The following is a 15,071-nucleotide window of genomic DNA, read 5'->3' as shown; positions in this document are numbered from 1 at the left end:
TCAAGGCTATCTATACCTCGACATCGTCTTCCAAGCTCAATATGCCCATAGCCCAATGAAGCCGATTTGATTTGCTCACAGTGATAAACCGTCTTTCTATGTTGTGATACGGGCCTTGCTGAGGCGATGGGTCCGTTGTGGGCTGTCGTCGCGCCTCACTTGTAGGCTGATATGGAGGTCCTCTCCCCTGTTTCCCTGCAACGACCCAGGCTCTCTCGCATCCACTTGCAATGGCATCTGATGACTTCCAGCCTGTGAGGCGGGATACATTACGCAGATTGACAACTGTCCATTCGCGTTGGCCGGGATCAGTATACTGTACCGCGGAAAAGAAAACCGGGACTGTCATTTCCGTCATGTAACATCCTTGGGTCGGGTTCAAACTTTCCGCTCCAATAGTGAGAAGCTGTGGATCATAGACATTTGCTGCGATTTTTCCAATTGTCTGGGCATATGTGGCCGTAGCTGGAGCTGCAACACCGGCAGCTACCATCATGGCAGGTGGCATTGACGGATGTAGCCGAAGAAGAAGAATGCGTCCAGTATAGTAAAATCCCCATAATACTGCAATTTGCTGTGTGCGGTACTGTAGGGCCTGTCCGAAGGGAGTAAAGGTTGGCGGAGTCACATCAGGTAAAGACATGAAATCACGACCAAGAGCATACGCAAATGCGTCAAACGCTGCCAGTATACGCTCCCACTCATCTTCTGCATCGCCGTATGTTATACCTTCGTCACCATCATCGTCACCCTGGCTTGGCGAGCTCTTTGGATGCGGAGCATTGTCTTGAAAAGCCAAGGGTAACTGGACAGGCCCGCGTGGAGGAATCATACCATACATTGGAGGAATCCCTTCTTTTGGTGAAGAGTTACTGCCAGATGGTGGGGAAGGATAAGGTACTCGAGTATTCTGAGCAGGACCAGGTGGACCACGCATGCGCGTGCTGCTGCCGGCAAACCGGGCCATGAATTTGAAAAAGCCAGTGTTTGGCTTCCAGTCTATCCCGGATACCTTTGCCGCCTTGAGTTTTCGTTTTCGGTCGCGATAACCAAAGTCCGTTAAACGACCGAGTAAGAGCCACAGGTGATCTGCTGATCCATACACGGCGTCTAGGCGTCCCATGCCTGCACGCGGTGGGCATTGTGCCCATCGGTAATACGGCATACTAGTTAGAATAGTTAGCATATTTGACATGAAAAGCTGTATGTGTAGGACTAACAATAGTTGGTTGCCACTGATGATACTCTGAATTGTATCCTGCTTACAGTACCACCAATAGAGATCGCATTGAATTCGAAAGTTTTCGATATCCTTCTGAGTGAAATGCTTCTGGTATGATTGACTCGAACCATTTTCGACCTGTCCATACTCATCGTAATTTATGGCTCGACCGAAGATTGTCCCAATAAAATCTTGATCAATGGATGTCTCTTTCTCAGCGAACGGGTCATCCCCAGAGACAGCATGGGGGCTGTTCGCAAGCCACCAATCTGCTTGAATCAAATGGCCTCGCGTTCGACGCCGATGAGCTCGAAGGTCACGCGCGAGGCCGGCGTAGTCAATCTCACGGACTAACTGGGCTGAACCTGCGACATGGCTATTCCACTTTGTGTGATCAGCGGCCACAACCTCATAGTACCCAAGGAGCAGCGTGGCAGCCAAGGTGCCATATTGTTGGCGTCGCGTGGGAAGCCCTACTGCATTGCCCACTCTCTTTAATGCATAATGGTAATGTTTCAGCGAGACTGTCTGTGGTGTTTGTTGCAAAAAAGATATGTGCAAGCTGCTGATAGCCAGCATGGCTTGGAGTAATGCTTGGTGTTCCAAGGCCTGGAAAGGTAATGTGTACGTCCATAGGCCTTGCTGGGCGGCAGGAACAGAGGCTCCTAAAGGGATTGGGGAATCCACCGGGTGTCGTTCAAAGACGGAAAGGAATGGGCCAATGGAATGAATAAAATGAACAAAAATTTTCGCCGCCTTGGGGTCGTTCAGGGGGGATGAGTCTAACGTCGGACGATAGGAAGATAAAATGTTCGTCTCATTCAGATGAGTGGTAAGAGACCCAAGTTGAAGCTCACTACGATTTGCTGTTGTCATACTAGCATCTCGCCATGTCTCATCCATAGAGCATGCATGAAAATCAGAGTAACGCTCAGTATCGGAGTATGATGCTTTAATGCCAGACCATGGTATACTATGTGTGCGCGGATAGTGGGACGAATGCTGCTCCTGAATACGTCCGCTATTTGGATACCAGGGCTGGGACTCAAGCGGCTAATTGCAAGTTTAGCATAAAAAACGAGGAAACTTATGTGAAAGAATAGAATGCATCATACCTGTGCTACTGGAGAAGTGAGAGGCAGATGGCCTGCAGTATGTATCGATCCGCGGAGAGGTACTGTTGGTACAGATTGAGTACTGCCAACTTGGCTACTTGGTCGACGCGCAGGGTCCTGAGTCGGGTGTCTCAAGCTTGAAGCACTTTCGGGTGAGCTATATGAATCATTACACCAAAATGCCAGCTGGTGACATAGTGGAATAGGATCAAAGGCAGAATGATTTACACTCGGTGCCTCGTGCTGCGACGCACGCGATACCTGAGCTGGTAGATACTGCAACGGAGCCGTGTCAGTTCCATCATTTTGAACAATCATATTGTCTGCCATTTCAATCACAGAGGGCTGGCTGGCTGAGGCATTGATTAGTCCTGACGGTGTCCGATTTTGATGAGAGGCACGGCGTTCATATCCGCTAGGAAACGATGCCATGGACGAGACCTGCGCATTATCAAAGGCCCCAGTGATTCCCATAGGATTTTTGAAGACAACACGCTGAGCATAACCTTTGCACTCCCGCTTTGATTTAACACAGTTGCGGCAGATAGGCTTCTCCTCGCCACATTTAATGCGCCGTTGTCGACATGCTAGTCCGAAAGTCAGTGACGGATGCTCCCTTGGCCAATTCAGGTTATCGACATACTCAAGCATCCCGTTTTCGTGCGCCGCTTGACCACTCTATGGGGTGGCGCATTTTTCATCATCGATTGGCCCTCTGTAGTGTCTGACTGCTCTCCGGATGGAGCGGCATCCGTTTTATCGGGAGGGTCATTCTCCGTAACTAGCTTTCTCATGACAGTATACTATCAACATCTGACTGCCCACAAAACAATCCCATAGCCACTATGAAACGTGGTTGGGAATTGCGCACATCAAAAGCCTGGAGACAGCTAAGTAAAAACGACGATCATAGAAAAAGCAGTCCGTCTACCCGAATTATCAGCCTGAGGCCCGTAGGATTGTCTATTTCCTTAGCAATAGAGACATCCAGATCGTTGAGACATTAGTTGAAAAAAAGCAATGCCCTTCTCTACCATCAGCAAACGAATCATCCAGAAATTAAACCCGGGAACTAGAACCAAAGCCGTGTGATGTCACGTGCCTTTGATATGGGGCGGAGCCGCAAAGTGCCGCATATGGGGTTACCGCCTGATTCACCGCCCAAATTTTTTCTGCGCCGTTGATAGACGGTTTCTTTTCTGGGTGGTACTTTGATTTCGGAGGAAAAGCAAACAAAAGAAAATTCAATGCTCACAAGAGGAACACAATTCTACGCAGCACTTCACCATGTTCGCCGTCCCAGGGTGGTCCGTCTCGAACGATGCTCTGAAAACTCAAACTGAGCAACCTAAGCCCAAGTCCGATGACAAGTCTGACAACAAGCGCAAGCGAGGAAATGATCATGTCACCAAGAAGAATGTGGATGCGATGTACCGTCAGCACATTGAAGGTCGCAAGAGAGCTCCTGTAAAAAAGAAGACCGAGAAGAAGAACAAGAATCAGGAACAGAAATCGCAAAACGGAGATACTTCGAATGCGCAGGAGCAACAAGGAAAGGACAAGAAGGAACCTAACGAGAACAAGGAAAAGAAGCCACAGCAACAATACGATGCGGATGATGCAACGGGTCCAGATGGAAATGAGGGAACCAAGCCCAGCAAGAAGCAAAAGAAGAACAACAAGAACAAGCCCGAGCAACCTCAAGAAAATGCCGACAAGCAAGCCACTTTGAATAAGACCTCGGCAGCGACTGAATCTCTGCCTGTGGCACTGCCGGTGACGGAAGCGAAGCTTACACCTCTCCAGCAAGCCATGCGGCAAAAGTTGATTTCTTCGCGTTTCCGCCATCTGAACGAGACCCTTTACACAACTCCATCTGCTCAAGCCCTGGAACTTTTCTCCTCGAACCCCGAACTCTTCAACGAATACCATGCTGGGTTCTCTCGCCAAGTGCAGGAATCCTGGCCGTCCAACCCGGTCGACGGGTACATCAAAGCAATCCGGGCCAGAGGAGCCATGTCTGACAAGAAAGGCAAGTTCGACAAGAAACGGGCTCAACAAGGGCCCTCTCTTCCTCGCCGTCCAAATGGAACCAGCACAATTGCTGATATGGGCTGTGGTGATGCCCAGCTCGCCCGCTCGCTTACCCCGTCGGCGGACAAGCTTAAGCTCAAGCTTCTCAGTTACGATTTGCACAACGCCAACGAATACATTACCAAAGCAGACGTCAGCAACCTACCTGTCAAGGATGGTTCAGTCGATATCGCCATCTTCTGTCTGAGTTTGATGGGAACCAACTGGGTATCTTTCGTTGAAGAGGCATGGAGAGTGCTGCGCGGTGACGGCAAGGGTGAATGCTGGGTAAGTGAGGTCAAGAGTCGTTTCGGAAAGGTAGTTCGCAAAAAAGGCTCGATCGGCACCAAGAAGCCACTCAGCAAGTCTGAGAAGAAGAAGCTTAAGAAGAAGCAAGCCGACGCGGAGGAGGCTGGTTCGGATTTGGATGATACGGAGGTCTACGCTGAAGATGCCCGTCCAACTGAAAATGACGAGACGGATATCTCGTCGTTCATCGAAGTGTTCCGGACGCGAGGATTCGTTCTCAAGCCCGAGTCGGTGGACAAGTCGAACAAGATGTTCGTGAAGATGGAGTTTGTGAAGCAGGGTGGTGCGCCTAGCAAGGGCAAACATGCATCGGTCACTGGTGCCGGCGCCGGTGCCGGAAAGAAAAAGTTCATTGAGAAGCCGCAAGAGCTGGACTTGTCCCCTGAAGAGGAGGCTAGCACTCTTAAACCCTGTGTCTATAAACTTCGGTAGCATTTGAAGTCATTTGTACATAGACAGGCCCCGTAATAGTTGAACATGGGTCATGAAAAGCAATTTATGTGAAAATTCATAGCATTAGGACCAACATTATCCTTTTCTATTTCATCCATTGTAAAGGTGACAAATTGTACCATGCTTGACGGAGATCATTCCCATTCCCCAGACAGTCGTGTAGTCATTCATAGTTTATTGATTGCTGTCCAATTGAGCCACAGCCTTGCCCATATCTTCATCATCATAAATACGGAATCCCTTGTCCTTTGTGACACTGGCGAGCTGAACGTTCTTTGAATCCAGCTTCTCCTCCATAACCTGCTTCAAGGTCTTCAAAACCAGAGTCTCGGCCTCGGGCAGTGTCAAAGAACGGTGGTATTCGTTCTGCAACTCTGCCTGCGCACCCTCGCTTCCGGAGCCGATGGCTTTCGCATCGTATCTGTAGAATGTACCCGATGGCTCGGCGTGATATCTAGAAAAATCACATGTTAGCATGGACTTCGTGCCCCATGGCAAGCAATATGAAGCCAGTTATACGTACAGCTGCGGCCCATCCTCATCGTAACCGGCAATTAACAAAGCAACACCAAAAGGTCTACTCATCACAGATTCCTCATCATCACCAGTCTCTCCGAACCGGAGGGCAAGATCACAAATGGCCTGGGTGCAGCTTTCTACCCGCAGAGGCTCAGCGTAGTGGAAGGCATGGTTCTGGCTTTCGACACGGGCGTGCTCGACCAAGTTCCGGGCATCTGCCTGCAAACCGGACATAGCGCAACCAATATGCTGGTCGATCATGACGATCTTTTCGACGGACGAGGCCTCAAGCAGAGTGGATGTGACACGCTTCTCGACGCCCAAGATAACACCCTCCGATGTTGCGACCTGATGACAATGTCAGAATCTGTCCTTCACTCTGCACCAGCAAAGCCAAGAATAATGACCTGCTAGTACCTAGGATCCCTTTGAATGAAGATTGGAACATACACCGATCGCTGTCGAACCAAGTTTGATAGCTTCGAGGGAGTATTCGACCTGGAATAAACGGCCTTCCGGAGAGAAGGTGCTGTGGTGAAATCATTGTCAGAATTTGAACGAGGAAGATCAGCGAGGTCTAATATGGTCCGTACTTGATTCCACGGTCTATTGGAGAGTAAGCATGTTAGATTGGATTGACCACATTTGTTGGCGGGGAGAAGATGTCACATCAACCTACCATATTCTGATCGCGCGATGAACATGTTGGCGTGTCTGAAAGGAGATGGAAGGGATCGATATTTAATTCAAGAAGAAAGGAGAAATAGAGATGGTTAGATGGCAGGTAGAAGGGTTTAGAGAACGAGGTTGGGAGCTTGTTCGGGGAAGCTCGACGTGAAGCTCTCCAGGTCGGTCTGCGCCTACGCAAGTTGGTGCCTTACTGCCTCGTGTCAGTTTCTGCCTGAGGCTAGAAAGGCACCGACAAGAGCTACTTTCCATTATTGCCCTGACTGTTGATGGACGATACTGTCGCCCGACGTGTCGTGGTTGGGTTTGATTCCTGCTACACACTCAATTTCTCCTTTTATTTACCGATAAATTCCCTGCATGCTATTATTCCATGCTGCATAATTCACCACCCTTCTATCCCTTCCGTCTCGCGGGATCATGTCCGTCAATGACCGTCGCGCCGCCAGCTACATGAGCGCACCGCGACCCCGCGTCCCCTCGAATCGCAACAGTGACCCTGAGAAAACTGCGGCTCTACGAAGTGGATTACCTCCTTTACAAACGGACAATAACATGGAGCATATGCGCGGCAGTGCAGTTAGCCATAAAACTAGGATGCCGCGAGACCAGGTTCCTACCAGCGAAAAGCGCGCTGAGCGATCTGCCATCAGCACGCGGGAGAAAGCTCAAAGCCGAACGAGAAACTCGGTACAGGACACTAGCAGTGCGGGGAATCGAGGCAACCTGGAAAGAAGTCGGTCGAAGAGGGCCAGTAGTCCTAATATGCGGAAGAAAGAGAAGGAGCCCGCGGAGGGTCAGTCACAAAATAACCCCCGAGCCTTTCCATCCTACGGCCATTGAATCTACTCGCAATGCTGACATGAATTGCTTTGATTTTACAGTACCGTGGAATCCGCAAGCGTCGTTGATCCCTCATTCCACTGCACCGTTAGCATCTCGTGTCTCCGTCCCGCCTCTGGCCTCAGCATTACCGCAATCGCTGCAACCCAAATCCCTTCGCGAGCTTTCCACAGATGATCAAGAACGCGCGATTCTCGAGGACCTTTTATTTGTCTTTATGGGCTTTGAAGGGCAATATATCCATTACAACGCTCCCTACGACCCGTCCGTCGAAATGGACCGTCTGACTGGCCCCGCGTTTCAATTGGCATCAGGGCTAGATCCAACGCTAAGAGACCTCGCCCTGTCTATGCTGAAAATGGCGACTCATTATAATGCATTGGAGGCGTTCGTGGAGGTACAAAGTCGCGCGGAATTTGGGGCGGTTAGCCATGCCATGTGCGCGGTCATCCGGAAACTATTGAAAGATTACTTGATCCTCATCGCTCAGCTCGAGAACCAGCTTCTGAACAATCCCAATTTCACTCTACACGTCCTTCATATACATACGATGCCTACGGCCCAATGTCTAGCTCAGCTATACTCGCTTGGCCAAGAACTTCTTCGACGGAACGGACTTCTGGACCAAGACCTCGACGAATCAATCGACGATTTTGATGACGTAGATAACATTCTCGAACAACTTAAGGAAGGCGGGGACCTTGTTCCTGGTGCCATGTCTAGCAAGAAAATCTGCAAAGGAGGCAATGTCCTCCGGTTGTTGACTGAGCGGTTGGCAACACTTTCAGGAGACCCAACTGCCAAGACGCTCTTGGAGACTCTGCTTCGCGAGGCTAGTCGGCCATATATGACCATGCTCAATGAATGGTTACATCACGGAGGCATTAAAGATCCCCACGCAGAGTTCCTGGTCAAAGAGCAAAAGTGGATCAAGCGGGAGAAGCTTGAAGAAGACTACACAGACGAATACTGGGAGAAAAGATACACAATACGCGAAAATGAGGTTCCACCACAACTCGAAAGTGTCAAGGAGAAGGTCCTTTTAGCTGGGAAATACCTCAATGTTGTCCGCGAATGTGGCGGCGTCGATATCAGCAAAGCAGTCAAGGATGTCCCCAAGACCCTCGATGATCCTCGGTTTTTGGAGAACGTCAATGGGGCGTATACATACGCTAATGCGTCATTGCTGAATCTCCTGTTGACAAAGAACTCGCTTACAACCCGCTTCCGTTCCCTGAAACATTACTTCTTCCTCGATCGCTCCGATTTCTTCTCGTACTTCCTGGAACTGGGCGCGTCAGAATTGCGCAAACCAGCGAAGATTGTTAATGAAAGCAAGCTACAATCGCTTCTCGATTTGGTCCTGCGACAACCGGGTAGTATCGCAGCCCAAGATCCTTTCAAGGAGGACGTCAAGGTGCGGATGAATAAGATTGGGCTCACGAAGTGGCTTATGCAAGTCGTGAGTGTTTCCGGAATTGATCAGGATAATCCAGAGGCCGCGATTGAGAAATACCAAGCGCCTCCGACGCAAGGTACGGAGGACGACAAAGATATCGTTGGATACGATGCTCTTGAATTAGACTACTCAGTACCTTTTCCTTTATCTCTTGTTATCAGCCGCAAGACCGTCCTTCGATATCAACTGATATTCCGCCATCTTCTGTCTCTCCGCCACTTGGAGGACCTGCTAGTGACTTCTTGGCTAGACCAAAGCAAGGCCATAAGCTGGCGGCACAAGTCCTCAGATCGACGGTTAGAATTATGGAAGCGACGAGCATGGAACCTGCGTTCGAAGATGCTGGTATTCGTCCAACAACTGCTCTACTTCTGCACTTCCGAAGTCATTGAGCAGAATTGGCAGAATCTGATGGACAGGGTGAACGGTACGGATGCAGACGGCTCGGAGGTGACTGTCAACGGCACCAAACAAGTGAACCGAACGGTCGATGAGTTAATGCAAGACCATGTCGATTTCTTGGATACATGTCTCAAGGAGTGCATGCTGACGCAGGCGAAGTTGTTGAAGGTTAGTAGCACTGAACTCTTGTATTAGCGCGCTTTTTATCGGCAAGGTTCGCTGACTTGAGCAAAGATTCACTCCAAACTCATGACCTGTTGCACCATGTTCGCGTCTTGGACCGCAGCATCGTTATCACGGGCGCTAAGTTCAGCGGACCTAGATTTATCTTCCAAGAACCCTAACCCAGATGCGAAAGGCTATGATCCATCACGAATCAGCAAGCTGGAGGATACGCTGAAGAGATACGAAGATCACTTCAACCGGCATCTGCGGATCCTGATGGACAGGTAAGATACGAACCAGTGACCGATGTCCCATGTGCGTGTCTAACCATTATGGCAGTTTGAACTATTTTGCCGCAACTGAGAGTGTTGTCCTCTTGAAGCTTGCCCATGCCTTAAGTTCGATCGGTAAAGAGGATTGAACTGGCATACGACCCGGCATCTTGATACTGTAACAACTTGTCGTGTTGGCATTCAACCATCCAGAGTACAATCCGGAAGCATAGTTTAGGCAAGTGTCGCTTTCGTTTGTGCGTGAGCACCTCAGAACAACGAACCGCGGGTCAGCTTTATAGCTTTCCTTGACCATTGTCCACATGGCAAATGACCCCTTTGCCATATTGTTTCCAAACTACAACAACTGCAAACCCACGTTCGCGATATCATGACACGCCTCTTTATTGTTTCACTCGTCTAAAGGGGCCCCTTCCCGAACAACTCCGGAGTCGAATGGTGGATGACCTTTTTCTTTGTAGTTTATGGGAATCGATTCGAGCAGGAGCTCCTCTCCGTGCGGCGGCTTTCGTCGGGAGGATTAAACGCGAGAGAGGCTGTGTATTTTTGGTTTATTAAAATACCCTGGTGCAGATTATTGCGAATTCATGTTCCCTGTTCAGCTCCTGTTCTTCATGCGTGTAAATAGGACTCATGCGGAACTATACATATCTAGCAATCAGTGATGTGACGTCTATTGGGATATATCCCAGACAAAATGCTCTTTCCGCGCCGGAATGGTTCGTGAATGAATGACAGTTACTGAAGAGTATCCTGCCTGGCCCACTGACTCCTCGTATGTACATAGTAGTGGACGAAATATGAACTGTATTACTATGGAACCAGTTAGCATCACAATTGCCCCAGTCAATACCAACTAAATCTATATCTGACTATGGCCATTACGCGGTGGAGACAGAAATTAATTACTGAAGATTCCATTTCGTAAGTGTAGTTAGAAGCCCCTGCGATTATCGTTATCTTGCATCCATGACTCAAACAACTTTCTGCAAGTAGATCTCGATAAGAGAAGTGATGAACTGGCCGTCGAAGTCATCTGGAAGCACCAGCTGACCTGTTAGCAGCCGGTATTCAGTGCGGGTTTCTTTTTCCGAAGATTCTCGTGCTGAGTTGTCTGCCATACGGGACGTCCAATGGGCTCAGGAGGTACTTCGTACATACTCCATAGAGACTATGGAGACTATGGAGAATTGGATATGCCGAGTCCTCACCGACTAAGCCCCCCAATGGATCCATTGTTATTCTGCAGAAGGTGAGAAAAAAGGAAAGAGGACAGCCAATGCCTAGTTCTGTATGGAGTACGATAATCCTATTACTATTCTGATGTTAGATGCTGTACTACTTGAAATGCTTCCATAAAATGCCTGAATTTTGCGATTGCGCGGCAGAAGCAAATATTCAAGGCTCATTTGCAATGGCCGATAAAATGAGTCCGGCCCACCTACCTGCTCCATATTTCATGGCCTCCGTATCTCGTTTAAACAGTTTCGCCCCCTGATACAGAGAAAAGCAAAGTCTGAAGAGAACATGCTAGCAGAGGGGCAAAAAATATTGTCATATCTTCAAATTCTCGGAAATATCGTGGGCCACACTAACGGGACTAACCGCCATCGTTAGTCTCCGAATACACTCTCGCTTCCCGAGAATGCGAACCATGGCGCTGGAATCGTTACCAACCCTGCCTCTAGAAATATCTTTTCTTGACAGTGAGACCCGGCGGCTTGGATGCTGTCTTTTCCAATCCTGGCAGACCATGCTGATGCGCATGCGTTCCCGGATGTGCATGCATTGCGTCACAAGCGCCGCTGACCGCCCATTCACGTTCAGTCCATCTCGGTTTCAAGGCTAGGAACTCCCCGAGGGCCCAAACGTGCTAGTAACCAGTAGTGATAATGTAATGTAGCCCCTAAATACCTGCATGGCCATGCATGTCGACTCGCGTAATGGCTATGCCGGTTATATTCCGTCTGTTTATTCGGTCCATAACATCGAACCAGAACCTTAGAATGACGGATAAAGAAAATGCACATGCAGCATGCGTGATTGTTATAATCCTTCGGGTCTCCAAACAGAAAACGGCATATTCCACGGAAATAGTACCAACATAAGTGACTATACCGGGTAGAAACAATGGTCTCCCTAACGGATCCATGAAGGTGCCAGTTATCTCATTATTGCTTGAGCCTTGCGCGAGCCGTTGGCCGCTCGAACCCATTGAGCACACGCTAAGGCAGGCTTGGCTTTTGGACAAAACAGCACCATATCCACGACTGCTCGCCGTCGTAATATGGATCGTTATCCATTCAATACGAGTCTCAGTTTTAAGCCGACAGAGCATAAGCGATAACGGAAGGAGCGGTGAAGCCGGGAAAGGAGACCGTCCGTAATGAGACTGCTGGGAAGCGAGATTATACTGTCTGTTCCCTTGTCTCCTGCTGATCCTCAGGCCGCCCTCAGTCAACTTCCCCACTATACTTGAACACCAATGTCGTCATTTCGCTGTCCGGTGGTTTTGCCAATAGTATTTCTCAGAGATATGATGTGAACTCTGGGGTCGTTTCCCAACGGGTGAAGGGAAAGAACGTAGTGGACATTTTGCAGTAAATCTGCAAAAGACCCATATAATGGTTAATGTTCAACTTCCCCCCAGTCTGCTTCGTACACATAGCCACTTCCATTTCGGGCATGCTGCTCATATTCGGGTGCTGTTTCTTTTCTCCGTTAGTCCAGAATCGTAGCTCTTTGTTTCCGTCTCTGGTGTCTTATTTCAGCCCCTCGTGTGATTGGTTGGATTTGTCATTCGATCTCAGCAGGAACATTTGAACGGGCCCTGGCTGTCCATTATTTGCTGAATACCCCCGTAGCACCTGTGGCCATGCACACCCTTAGGGCTTGTGACCATTAAGGTACCGTCGTCGGATAAGATCAGAGTGCCTTGTGATTAGACATACTGCAAGTCCAGTATCAATTCATTGGCACATTTGAAATTTCACATATTCAACCCGCTCTAAACCCTCAGGTCAGGATGGTGTGCTGATGAAAGATCAATCTAGCTTTGTCATTCTCTTTCCAAGTCGTGTGGGCTCAGCCATACCAACACCGTAAGGAACAATCACTTTTCGGCCATCCTTGCGTTTTAGAATTGTCGGCACCGGTAACCTTCCGGAACCCATCAACGGCCCCTCCTTTCCTTGTGATCTGGCTTGGGCTTCTGGACCCAAAGTCCGGACCTTATGCCGAGTTTAAAAGGTAGATAATTGTTTTTTTTTTTTTTTTTCCCTCTTGGAAAATGAATAGTCATATTTCTTTGTTACCGCACGACGCTGTCCAAGGAGTAATTACCATTTGTCGTATTCCGTCTTTCAGGAGGGTGTCTTAGGCAATCGTCGCAAATGATTCGCTCTGTTCCTTGAAGCAAGCAGAGCCTTTGCAGTCCACGCCTCTGGGCTGAGCGGAGAGGGATTGTGCGGATTTTCCCACCGTCCGTACATTTTGGTACGAATACAGTGTCTCGCGTAGTAATCTTCCATGCCGTTTCCAAGAAGCACACACCATACATATACTGTTTGGCATCAATGCCGAAGTATCTTTCATGCCACGCCGATCGCTTTCATCATAATTTGAGTATACCAGCCCACGAATTGTGACAATAAACGAACCATATAACTCGTGACGATATTCTCTTGTCGCCCCTGAACCAGTTTGCGAAGATACATGCCGAAACCATCCTAGGTAGACAAAAGTCCAAGGAATTAGGATGACGTACCAGGCCTCCCCTCAACATTCGTACAAAACTACTGGACTGGCTGACCTTTTCTGCGGACACCAAGGAGCCCAGATTCGCAAACCGAATCTCTGGACCAGCAACTATTGGAGACCATAACCGTCCAAGATCGCCAGTATCAGAAATATTCGATTGATCACCGCATATCGTTTGTCCCTGTTGATGAGGTATGACAGCATCCGGTTGGTTACAGCTCTCAGCTGACACTAGTCTGCTTGACAGGAAGAAGCAGAGCGTCTCGAGATCCAACATCGCGTTTTCCAAAGGGTATTCGATGACCGACTCATTTTTCCACCAGTCTCTCGGCCGCGAAGAGTGCTTGACTGCGGATACGGTGCGGGATCATGGGCTATCGAAGCTGCTGAGCGATACCCTTATTGCGAGGTGAAAAACTGAAAGGCCTTTTGCTTCATCACAAGCCCACTGACCGTCAGTCATCAAAAGGTAACTGGGGTCGATATATCGCCGCACATGAATCCAGACGACATGCCGGACAATTTGTGGTTACAGGTGGGTGTTCCACGCACTGGTTCTTGAGGCTGTTTTGATTCCAAGCGTTATCTCTCGGGCATTGAAAAATCGACTTCCTAGAAGAGATCTGTCATTCTCCTTGCTTCCTTCACCAGAGCCCCCTCATTTGCTCCAAGGTTATAAGCTATAAGCGAGGTCTGTGCAAGAAATGATACTGACCCTATCTTATGTAGGTCGACGATCTCAACCGCTCGTTCACTTTCGATTCGAATTGGTTCGATCTTGTCCACTCGAGGCTCCTCGCAACCGGGCTCAACCGCTCAAGGTGGCAGTCATATTTTCAAGACATCAAAAGGTACGACTTTTGACAAGGATAGCTACTGTCAGATCCCATCAATTACCGCATTCTAACATTACACGGGTCTCCTAGGGTTCTGAAACCGGGTGGCTGGGTACAAGTAGTCGAGATATATTTCAACGTTCAATCCGACAACGGCTCGATCACCGAAGAACATGGCTTAAGGCAATGGAGCGCGAGGTTCATGAGATCACTGGAAGACACCAAGGACCTCCGTGTGGGAACGCGACTAAAAGCGCTCATGATGGGAGCAGGGTTGGTAGACATCGACGTCAGGATGATCCCACTGCCACTCAGTGCATGGTCGGGTGGTAAGTGCGCTATTTTATTTCTCCTGCTTACTATCGCCGACACCTTTTCTGACACTGCTCCAGATCCACGAATGCGAGAAATTGGCATGGTAAATCGAGAAAATGTCAAGCGCCTGTTTTCGGCGTTGGCACATTACCCTTTGACACAAAGTCAGCGTATGCCTCAGGAGGAATTCCAAACACTGGTGACTAAGGCCGCGCATGAAGCCGACAACCCCAGAATCAAGGCATATTTCCCCGTGTAGGTGACGGTCCACCCATAACGTGATGTGGAAAACAATCATCTGACAGCCTAGATACGTCTGTATTGGACGGAAACCATAAGTGTAAGGATTATGAGGACAGGTGCGTTGGATCTTGACCGGTGGAATCATCCGCTAAGCAGGTTCTCGCACATGGGAGGTTGCACATTGGACTTAGCTAGCGAGAGCCCGGTGCCGCTGTCATGTTAGGTACTTCTTCCTCGATTTCACAATTAAAGTAACGAACAAAACGAACGGTCAGTTTAGATGTTTTTTTTTTTTTCTCGATGCCTCCTTATTCTGCGCCTTTGAGCATTTTTGTCCATAGCACTAGCCATCCCGCCAAACAAGCTGGTCCAACAGTT

The 15,071-nt window shown here is 49.0% G+C and overlaps 6 protein-coding genes across 6 annotated transcripts; 3 read left to right on the top strand and 3 right to left on the bottom strand.

The window, feature by feature from the left end:
* Positions 1 to 10: 10 nt before the first annotated feature.
* Positions 11 to 3,041, bottom strand: EURHEDRAFT_513477 (putative C6 finger domain protein; the record flags this gene model as incomplete). Its single annotated transcript, XM_040786169.1, has 4 exons — positions 11 to 1,166; positions 1,221 to 2,275; positions 2,338 to 2,924; positions 2,981 to 3,041. The coding sequence occupies 4 exons, from the start codon at positions 3,039 to 3,041 to the stop codon at positions 11 to 13; spliced, it is 2,859 nt and encodes a 952-aa protein (XP_040641300.1).
* Positions 3,042 to 3,624: 583 nt separating this feature from the next.
* EURHEDRAFT_495228 (25S rRNA (adenine645-N1)-methyltransferase) lies at positions 3,625 to 5,151 on the top strand (the record flags this gene model as incomplete). The annotated part of the gene is made up of 2 exons (XM_040785670.1): positions 3,625 to 3,804; positions 3,883 to 5,151. 2 exons carry the CDS (start codon positions 3,625 to 3,627, stop codon positions 5,149 to 5,151), a joined length of 1,449 nt encoding a protein of 482 aa, XP_040641299.1.
* A 28-nt stretch (positions 5,152 to 5,179) lies between these two features.
* Positions 5,180 to 6,434, bottom strand: pup2 (proteasome core particle subunit alpha 5). The gene is made up of 2 exons (XM_040781204.1): positions 5,696 to 6,434; positions 5,180 to 5,626 (listed from the first exon to the last, which is right to left on the bottom strand). The coding sequence occupies exons 1-2, from the start codon at positions 5,950 to 5,952 to the stop codon at positions 5,347 to 5,349; spliced, it is 537 nt and encodes a 178-aa protein (XP_040641298.1). The 5' UTR covers positions 5,953 to 6,434; the 3' UTR covers positions 5,180 to 5,346.
* A 364-nt stretch (positions 6,435 to 6,798) lies between these two features.
* EURHEDRAFT_450761 (gamma-tubulin-complex subunit SPC97) lies at positions 6,799 to 9,668 on the top strand (the record flags this gene model as incomplete). Its single annotated transcript, XM_040783900.1, has 4 exons — positions 6,799 to 7,174; positions 7,263 to 9,250; positions 9,317 to 9,531; positions 9,587 to 9,668. 4 exons carry the CDS (start codon positions 6,799 to 6,801, stop codon positions 9,666 to 9,668), a joined length of 2,661 nt encoding a protein of 886 aa, XP_040641297.1.
* A 1,590-nt stretch (positions 9,669 to 11,258) lies between these two features.
* EURHEDRAFT_300484 (uncharacterized protein) lies at positions 11,259 to 11,973 on the bottom strand. Its single transcript, XM_040778268.1, has one exon. It carries the CDS (start codon positions 11,876 to 11,878, stop codon positions 11,447 to 11,449), a length of 432 nt encoding a protein of 143 aa, XP_040641296.1. The 5' UTR covers positions 11,879 to 11,973; the 3' UTR covers positions 11,259 to 11,446.
* Positions 11,974 to 13,297: 1,324 nt separating this feature from the next.
* On the top strand, positions 13,298 to 14,788 carry EURHEDRAFT_513473 (class I SAM-dependent methyltransferase; the record flags this gene model as incomplete). Its single annotated transcript, XM_040786168.1, has 8 exons — positions 13,298 to 13,326; positions 13,371 to 13,491; positions 13,547 to 13,708; positions 13,769 to 13,834; positions 14,029 to 14,150; positions 14,226 to 14,464; positions 14,528 to 14,705; positions 14,761 to 14,788. 8 exons carry the CDS (start codon positions 13,298 to 13,300, stop codon positions 14,786 to 14,788), a joined length of 945 nt encoding a protein of 314 aa, XP_040641295.1.
* Positions 14,789 to 15,071: the final 283 nt, after the last annotated feature.

This window comes from Aspergillus ruber, assembly GCF_000600275.1.
Source record: "Aspergillus ruber CBS 135680 unplaced genomic scaffold scaffold00005, whole genome shotgun sequence".
In the NCBI taxonomy this organism is placed as follows: Eukaryota; Fungi; Ascomycota; class Eurotiomycetes; order Eurotiales; family Aspergillaceae; genus Aspergillus; species Aspergillus ruber.
This window is presented reverse-complemented; position numbering and strand designations above follow the sequence as displayed.

Bases quoted from the DNA above. Each gene is read 5' to 3' on its own strand.
- pup2 (XM_040781204.1), bottom strand. From the start codon at position 5,952: ATGATCGACCAGCATATTGGTTGCGCTATGTCCGGTTTGCAGGCAGAT. The intron at 5,627-5,695 runs GTACGTATAACT...TGATTTTTCTAG, and splicing joins GATGAGGATGGGCCGCAGCT to ATATCACGCCGAGCCATCGG.
- EURHEDRAFT_300484 (XM_040778268.1), bottom strand. From the start codon at position 11,878: ATGCTCTGTCGGCTTAAAACTGAGACTCGTATTGAATGGATAACGATC.